This window comes from Helobdella robusta (genome assembly GCF_000326865.2).
Source record: "Helobdella robusta unplaced genomic scaffold HELROscaffold_31, whole genome shotgun sequence".
In the NCBI taxonomy this organism is placed as follows: domain Eukaryota; kingdom Metazoa; phylum Annelida; class Clitellata; order Rhynchobdellida; family Glossiphoniidae; genus Helobdella; species Helobdella robusta.
In genome coordinates this window covers 878,178-888,435 of record NW_008704544.1, presented here as the reverse complement: position 1 = coordinate 888,435, position 10,258 = coordinate 878,178, and the positions used below count along the sequence as shown (strand labels likewise).

General features: G+C 35.3%; 1 protein-coding gene across 1 annotated transcript; it reads right to left on the bottom strand.

Moving 5' to 3' along the window:
* Positions 1 to 2,479: 2,479 nt before the first annotated feature.
* Positions 2,480 to 5,211, bottom strand: HELRODRAFT_82032 (hypothetical protein; the record flags this gene model as incomplete). Its single annotated transcript, XM_009022293.1, has 8 exons — positions 2,480 to 2,660; positions 3,013 to 3,095; positions 3,318 to 3,410; positions 3,535 to 3,613; positions 3,790 to 3,876; positions 4,284 to 4,399; positions 4,645 to 4,725; positions 5,065 to 5,211. Coding segments are annotated over 8 exons (867 nt in total), but the record flags the coding sequence as incomplete, so codon positions are not given.
* Between the last annotated feature and the right edge of the window lie 5,047 nt (positions 5,212 to 10,258).

The window sequence follows — 10,258 nt, the reverse complement described above, 5'->3', positions numbered from 1 at the left end:
AGTTCGTTTTTTCGATTTTTCTCACTAAAGTTTTTTGGTGAACGTTTAGTTTATTAAAATTCAAAATAAACTTATTTTTCGAATTCATGCTGCAAATAAGGCCATATTTCGATTCCGAATGAATCATCATCAGTGCTCCTTGCTGTATATATAGGGAAATATTGACTTTGTCAAGATGAACTTTGACGTTGTAAAAATTAACTTTGGTGTTGTAAAATTGAACTTTGATGCGAATTATGTGTCAGGTTTCTTTATTGGCTGGTCATCTTCTTTGGTCTCCCCTTCTTCATTGATAGCATCATATTTTTTCACTTTGTCACTATTTAGGTAAAAACTGGCAAATAGGACGCCACCTACCCTGGACAGCTGGAGAATGAAACATTCAAAAACAATGCAAATTTAAAACCAAATATCTACGCCAGATACGTGGATGATATCTTTGTCTCCTATAACGATCCTGAACAAATCACCCAACTTCTTGGTACCTTAAACTAATCAAAACTGAGATTTACCATTGAAAGTAAAAAGGAACAACGTTTACCTTTCCTCGATGTGATGGTCACCCGTGGCGAAGAACGATTCAAAACCACGGTCTATGTCAAAGAAACGAATACAGGAATTTGTTTGAATGGACAAAGTGAATGCACTGAACAATTTAAAGACAGCACAATAAAATCATTTGTGAATCTGGCATTCACACACTCTTCCGATATTGAAAATCGCGACGCTGAATTAAAGAGAGTCACTAACCTGCTTGTAAACAATGGATATAAGACTTATTCTATTGAAAAGATTGTTAAAGGCAAATTACTACACAGCAATAACCTTCCTAGTACCAACAATCAAGATAACGACATCATCTTGTATTACAGAAATCACATGTCAACTGCATACAAGGTAGATGAAGCTATTCTTAAACATATCATCAATAAAAATGTCACACCAACCAACCCAAATAGTTAAGTTAAACTCCGAATTTATTACAACAATAAAAAGACGTCTCACCTAATACTGAAAAACAACTGCAGTCCTAAAGATAACACTGAGTTAAAGCGTAATCACGTAATATATGAATTTAATTGCCCCTTTGACGGCTGTGCACGTCAACATGACTCATATATCGGGATTACTACTACCTCACTGACTAGAAGGCTTACGATGCATAAACAGAGTGGTGCTATCAAATCTCATTTGGACTCAACACACTCAATCACAATTAGCCGTGAAATCCTCGACAGCAACACCAAAGTAATATACCAGAACAGCAACTACACGCATCTTAAAATTGCAGAAGCAATTGCACAACAAAAAATGACAACCTCACTTCCAACCCGGCGCTTAACCAACAACGAAAACAAAGAAATAATAAAAACTAGCATTGTAAATAGTGACAAAGAAGAATATGATGCTATCGATGAAGAAGGGGAGACCAAAGAAGCCAATAAAGAAACCTGACACCTAATTCGCATCAAAGTTCAATTTTACAACACCAAAGGTAATTTTTACAACGTCAAAGTTCATCTTGACAAAATCAATATTTCCCTATATATACAGCAAGGAGCACTGATGATGATTCATTCGGAATCGAAATATGGCCTTATTTGCAGCATGAATTCGAAAAATAAGTTTATTTTGAATTTTAATAAACTAAACGTTCACCAAAAAACTTTAGTGAGAAAAATCGAAAAAACGAACTACAAACATATTAACGCCAAACATTCGGTAGAATTTATAGAATATTGTAAAAATTATGGTCTATTACCAACACACACACACACACACACACACACACACACACACACATATATATATATATATATATATATATATATATATATATATATATATATATATATATATATATCAAAGATTTAAAAGTTAATTTACAAAAGAAAAGTAAATGAATAAGTTAATAATAATCTATCCGTTTTGTTTTCCACTTGTTTTAGTTAATATTTAATTTATATGATTTAATAATAATCTATCCGTTTTGTTTTCCACTTGTTTTAGTTAATATTTAATTTATATGAACAAAGCCGGTATTAGAAACCATATAAGCGGACGATCACTCAATCAATCAATCAATCAATCACTCAGTCAATCGACCAATCAATCAATCAACCAATCAATCAATCAATCACTCAGTCAATCGACCAATCAATCAATCAACCAACCAATCAATCAATCACTCAGTCAATCGACCAATCAATCAATCAATCAACCAATAAATCAATCAATCAATCAATCACTCAGTCAATCGACCAATCAATCAATCAATCAATCAATCAACCAACCAATCATTCAATCAATCAATCAAACAATCAACCAATCAACCAACCAATCAATCGATTGATAGGTACATTTATCAACTCCAACATCATCTAGCGTCAAGAAGAAAAAAAAACGACATCTTGTAAATCTCTAAAACCGGCAACATCCTCGTCATTCATCGCAATGATCTCCGACTCGTGACGTCATCTCAATGATCTCTGACGTCATCGAGGACGTTCTGCGACAAGGAGGCTGACGACGGCGAGGCGTTGCTGTACTCCTCGATAGTCTGAAGTATGGTGTCCGTACTGTATTTGCAGTTGCGAGAGCCACAAGTGCACGTGAACTGCTTCCACTTTATGGACCAGAACTTGTAGCCGTAGTCAAATCTAAAGACGTGAATGACGTCATCGTGATGTCATAAGGTGATGATGTTGTGATGGTTCGGTAGTTTGATGGTGACTAAGGAAGAAGATAATCGTATTTTGACGTAATGATGATGTTAACAATCACATTAACTCATGTAGTACTCACTCAGTCATTCATCCATTATGATGTACCAATTATTATTACATCACCACATGATCACTCACTCACTCACTCACTCACTCACTCACTCACTCACTCACTCACTCACTCACTCACTCACTCACTCACTCACTCACTCACTCACTCACTCACTCACTCACTCACTCACTCACTCACTCTCTCACTCATTCATTCATTCATTCACTCACTCACCCTAATTCATCAAAGGCCTTGATGTCTTTACTGGCGAAGAAGCAAATTCGTGGAAACCTCAGATCATGGTGGTCGACAAACACCTGGTCACGGTAATGATCGTGAAAATGATGATGATGATGAAGGTGGTGGTGGTGATGACGACGACGATGATGATCATTCGTTCATCATATTTCACCAAGTGACGATGTCGTTGATGATGATGACGACGATGAAGATAGGAATGAACATAGTCATAAGATGACACCATGACGTCACGTCGTGAGTGAGTGAGTGAGTGAGTGATTATGTGATGACGTCCTAACCTTGACGGGCTTGACGTTGGGTTCACAGAGGTGATTGATGAATCTGCTAACATTACCGAACTTCGATGCGTCTATGCAATAAGTTTCCTCATCCTGTGGATGATGGTTGTGATGATGACGATGGTGGTGATAGTGATAACGTGATAATGATGATGATGGTGATGAGTAAGAGTTAATGATGACGACGACGACGATGATGATGATAAAAATAGGTGACCTGAGTGTCAAGGTCAAACAAGTACGAATCATCCTCTCTCCTGTTGGCTTCTTCGTCTGTTATCAACTCGCCAGCGTACCTCGAAAGATTCCATCATTGTATTGTTTTTAATTTTTTCACATATTCTCACGTGTAGTATTTAATCAAATAAAAATATTAATAATATATAAATAAATAAATAAAAAATAATAATATATAAATAAATAAATAATAATAATAATATATAAAAAAATAATAATGATGATGATGACTGACTCGCATACAAACGTCCCTTTGGAGATATTCTTCAAGGTCCTACAGCCCCAGCCACGACCATTCGTTCTGAAGACTTGTAAATAATTTCTGGGGAAGAATGAAAATATGGATGGATAGTGATTGATTAGTGAGTGAAATGAATGAATAGGTGGATAGATAGATAACCTGATAGATATATAAGCCGACAGATAGATAGATAGATAGAAAGACAGACAGACAGACAGACAGACAGACAGACAGACAGACAGACAGATAGATAGATAGATGAATGGATAGATAGATGTGAAGAATAGATAGATGTGAAGAATAGATAGATGTGAAGAATAGATAGATGTGAAGAATAGATAGATGAATGGACTGACGGATGGATAGATAGATAGATAGATAGATAGATAGATAGATAGATAGATAGATAGATAGATAGATAGATAGATAGATAGATAGATAGATGGATGGATATATTATGTATGTAGGTCACCACGGCACGTACGTACATCGTTCCTGATTGGATGACTCGGTTATGGCAGGACGAATCACAGATGCAGAGAATATTACATTCGTATATAAGCGGCGGATCGAGGTAGTTGAAATCTTCCGTCAATCTTCCAGACTGTCAATGGTGGTAATGATGATGATGATTATGACGATGTTGATGACGTCATTCACCGATGACGTCACTGAGTCACGTGTCGTTGTAGTTGTTGTGAATCGCGCAAGCGTTTTTTACTAGCTAAAAAGTAAGCCCTTCTAGTCTGGTATCGTTGCAAGCAACGATAAAAACCTTTCATCGTCATCATCACAACCATCACCATCATCATCATCATTCCACCACCATCATCATCATCATTCACTTACATTATCATACCATCTCTTGCAACTGGCTCTGGAGCAAGAACATGCCGATGATGACGTGCAATTATCAGAACATTTGCAATGCTGTTACGTTGTGTGTGTGTGTGTGTGTGTGTGCACGTGTGAGTCAGTGAGTGAGTAGAAGGATGATAATATGATTAACATCAGCATTACTAGCACTATTATTACCGTTTATCTATATATAAATATTTATTTATTAGTTAATTAATCAGTGAGTTTTAAGAATGTACGGCAGGTATTTCTACAAAAATATATTATCTTCTTACTCATCATCATCATCCTCATTTTACTCATCATCATAATCATCATCGACATCTTAATCCTCATCATCATTATCATCACCATCATTGTCATCATCATCTTAATCATCATCATCATCATCATCTTAATCATCATCAGTACCTTAAGCGAAGTGACCAGCTTGTTGACGTTGATGGGACTGGTTTCAACGTATCCAGATATGTAGATGAAGTCGTTGGGTAGGACCTCATCGTCCACATGGTTGATGACCATTATGGGTCGGAGTTCACGACCTTTCGATATATCTCTGAATGAAAAATGGCGAGTGAGGATGATGATGGAGATGAAGATGATGATGACGAAGATGATGATGATGATGGAAATAAAGATGATGATGAGAAATGTTAAAATGTGAGAAAAAAAAGAATTTTAGTAAATATACTATGACCATTTTTAACGAGGCATATACAAACCAACTCATCAACAACCAATCAGCAACAACCTAGCCAATCATCAGCCAGTAACAATCAACCGATCAACCAACGAGCGTTAGCCGACCCAACTATCAACCAATCAGCAATCAGCACTTACTGACCTACAGACGGTCCTGGCGTATGCACGGACGGGAAAACTTGAGATGAGCTTCAAGTGCCTAGCTGTCAAGCAGTTCTCATCTGGACAGCACTTCAGTATGTACAAAAAATTAAAATAAACGAAATAATTGATTGATTGATTGATTGATTGAATGAATGAATGAATGAATGAATGAATGAATGAATGAATGAATGAATGAATGAATGAATGAATGAATGAACGAATCTGTGAATGAAGGAATGAATGAATTTATGAATGAATCAATAAAGAAAGAAAGGAATGAATGAACGAACGAACGAATGAAAAAAACGAAGTAACCTGTAACGGTATATGGCCAGCGTTATTCAGCAGATTGACTTTGGCCTTCCTACCCATGAACAACATTATGCAGTCTAAATGATCTTGTCTTGCTGCTATGTGCCTGTCAATCGATTGATGAATGAGTGAAGAACGTCATGATGAGTAAAATGAGGATGATGATGAATGAATGAATGAATAAATGAACGATCGAATGAACGAACGAATGAAAGAATGAATAGAACGTACATTGGCGTATCTCCATGTTCATTAGCATCGTCTAGTATACAGCCTGCCTCTAAAAACATAACGGACACCTCCTGGTTGCCAGTGTAAGCTGACCAATGAAGGGCTGTGTTCATTTCCTAGGTGATCATTTATTCATTCTTTCGATCATTAATTCGTTCATTCATTCATTCGTTTGTTCGTTCATTCATTCACACATTTACTCCTTCGATCATTCATTGGTTTATTCATTGGTTTATCGGCCTCTCATTTATTCAGCCACTGATCCATTCATTCATCCATTCATTCATTCATTCATTCATTCATTCATTCATTCATTGACAGTTTCAAAATTTAAATGAAGAATGCTGACAACTTCACTAACGTTATCCCTAATTTTAGGATCGGCACCGTGCTTCATAAGGAAGAGGATGCATTCCTTTTGGTTGTGCTCGATCGCCCAGATCAGAGGGGTCCAACCGCCATCATCCTAATTAGCATATTCATGTGTGCAACTATCATCATCATCACTACCATAATCGGCATCACAATCATGACTACCTTGACATTTACGTCAACTTTTTCAGTGTCAAGGAGCTGTTTCAAGACATCTATCTGACCGTGCTTAGCTGCAAAATGCATTGCTGTCATGCCGTCCTGGGCCTGTCAATCATCATGACGTCATTATAATATACTATAATACCACTAATAATAATAATAATAATAATAAGCACAGACCCTAGCATTTAGAGTTGCACCTTTGTCGATGAGTAACTTCAATATGGACAAATGACCTGCCAAAGAAAGAGAGAGAGAGAGAGAGAGAGAGAGAGAGAGAGAGGCGGATTTATTATTATTATTATGAAAATAATTTTTTGAAAAAAAAATCACAATAAAAACAAACGAATAAATAAAACAATTTATTTACGAAAATGTTTATCAAAATAAAAAAAATTAAAAAGAATTTTTTTTCCCAAAAAAATATAACCTGTCTGAGAAACCTCCATCAATGATGTATGGAGATCCTGATCAATTGAATCAACGGAGACAGATGTATTCTGGAGAATAATAATAATAATAATAATAATAATAATAATAATAATAATAATAATAATAATGTGGGCGGGTCTACGGTGAAATGGTCAAGGCGCCTGGAACTGCCCTATCACATGCAATATGTGTGATGATGCGTTGAATCAAGTGTATTTACATACACCCTGTCTGTGTGTGTGTGTGAATGTTTGTGTGTGTGCGTGCGTGTGTGTGTGAATGTGTGTGTGTGTATCGATGACGAGTGACGATACCTCCTGAGAGTTAATCACGAAAGAATTGATAACAGTAACAATTATTATATTATTATAATCTATAATTATAATTATTAAAATAATTATAATTAATGGACGAACTAACATTAAGTAGGAAGTCTACAATCTCGAAGTGGCCATAGTAAGATGCGACCAATAGCGGTGGCTGTGATGAGTCATCAGGGGAGAGGGCTGGGTCAACTCCTTCACCTGCCAGCCAATCAAATTCATCGAAATATATCTCATTAATATTCATAAGAGTCATTAGTTTATCTGTTATTATTGATATTTATCATTGATATTATTAATATTCAGTATTTGTTAGATTTATTAATGAATTAAATTGATAAAAAACACAGGAAACCAGCAGCAGCTGAATCTCACTTAGAATGTAGATGGTCTTATTTAGGTCACCGCTCTTGACAGCTGAACACAACGCTTTTGAAGTTGGTCGAATTTTTTTAAACTTCGAGCTATAGAAATTATTAATTAAATTAATTAATTAATTAATTAGTCGAATAAATAAATAATCAATTAAATAATTAAAGCAAAGGAAATAAAACTTAAAAAAAAATAGCAGAAGATAAATGCCAAAGTACCATCCTTAAATAAATAAAATGATGCACTGCTACCAACCAGTCAACATTGTACGTTATCAGCAGAGTCTTGTAATCAACTTTCTCTGTTATGGTGTAAATGTAAATATATGTATATATATATGAATGAACATATACATACATAAATCTACACATATATGTACAAACCTCTACTCATATGTACAAATCTATACACACATACAAAAATCTGTACACACATACTGCATACATATATGTACAGATAAATGTTAGGTATGTGTATCTTCAAATTTTATTTTAACTGGATAATAATTTTTTTCAGAAAAAAAAGCAGAAAGAAAACAAAAACGTAGAAATAAAAATGATTGAAAAAAAAACAATTCACCATCTGTAGTCAAATTGCTGTGTGTACTTGCCATACTCTCACTACATACGGACCCCTCTCTTATCTTATTGTCCGCATCTCCCTTTCTATAAAATCCAATTCTGGCACTTGCGCTGTGTGTGTTTGTTTGTTTGTGTGTGTGTGTTTGTTTGTTTGAGTTTGTGCGCGTAGGTGTGTATATGTGTGCGCGTTTGTATATCTACATGATTATGTGTATCAATCATTCTATCTAACCTCTTCCAGATGGATGTACTATCACTAAAAATCCCATTACCTCCACTGTTGTCACCACGGTTAATGTTTTCACTGATAGCATCAATAACATCAATAGATTTAATACCTGTCCTATCACTGTTTTTGTCAACAGTATTAATGTCATCGTTAGCGTTGTTAATGTTGCTAGCGTTGTTTAGTTTTATTTGCGATTGTATGGATGGAACTTTGTATCCAAGAGGTCTTAGCTTGATGTTGTAGACATTTATTTCTTGCTGGTTGGATTCTTTAAAGCAGTGCGGGCAGTGCGTGGTGTTGTTAGTACTGATGACGTGGCAGTTTTTGTGATATCTATGCGTCGTTGCTCTCACTGTTGTAGGGAATGTCTGTGACGTCATTTCCGCCGATGTCTTAAGGGTTGTAGTTACAGTTGCGGCTTCGGCAGCTGCTGTTAGCGTCGTCGACGCGATCTGAGAAAGTGATGACGTTTGAGGCGAATCAGATGACATTGTAGTTGTAACATCTGACGTGTTGTCATCTTCTTTGGTGTTGTTGATGATGTTGGTGACATTATCATCATCGACGTTATTGTTGTTGTTGTTGCTGCTGTTGTCGATGTCAGTGACACTGTCTTCAACTTTGATGTGAATGTTGATGTGATTATCGATATCGTTGTTGATGCCGGTGACAATTTCCTTCTTGACGATGATGTTGTTGATGTCAAGATCATTTTCGTTGTTGTTGTCGTTAGCAACACTGTTGTTGTTGTTGTTGTTAGCAACACTGTTGTTGTTGTTGTTAGCAACACTGTTGTTGTTGTTGTTGTTGTTAGCAACACTGTTATTACCGTCGTTGTTATCGTTACAAACGATATTGTTGTCGTTGTTGTTAGTTAATGTGAGGTCGTCGTCACTGCATGTTAGCTCATCAGTTGGTCGACATTCAAAGAAACTTCCCTGGAGAAACATATACAAAGATTGTTATTTATATATAAACCATTCATTCATTCATCCATTCATACCTGTATTAATTCATCCAGCTATCCATCTATACAATTGAAACGAAACGAAACGAAATAATTTATTTGACCTCAATAAAGAAAATAAGGTGCAGGTTGACTGTGAGGAGTTAGTATCAAACTCATCGAGCACAGCCACCTAAGCCAAAAACTTCAGATGTTACTAATTGATTACAAAAATAAAATCATCGGGCACACCCATCAAACAAAAAGCTTCAGAATCTCTAAATGTTATATATTAAGTTCACGTTGTTACTAGTTGTTCGTAAAAATAAAATTATCGAGTACCACAAAAAACTTCAGATTCTCTAATTGGTGTATATTATATTTACGGTGTTACTAACTGTTCATAAAAATATTATCATCGTGCACCACAAAAAACTTCAGATTCTCTAAATGGAATGTATTAGCTTTGAGATGTTACTAATTGATCCTAATAATAAGTTAGGTCTATATTTCTCTATATACAAAACTGCATATAGAATACCTGATTGAATCTATCTATATAAGCTATAGATAGAAGAGAATAGGATCACATACGTATATAAAAATATCTACGTACACATCAGCACATACATACAGTTGCGCTTACATGATGTCATAAACATTTTATAAAAATGTAATTTATATTCTTAAAACTAGTGATTTTAATTAATCAAACTAATAAATGCTTTCAAATGATATTTAAAGTTCTGCATGTTCGATCTGTCATAATTAAATCCTTTATTTNTAAAAAATTCCAAAT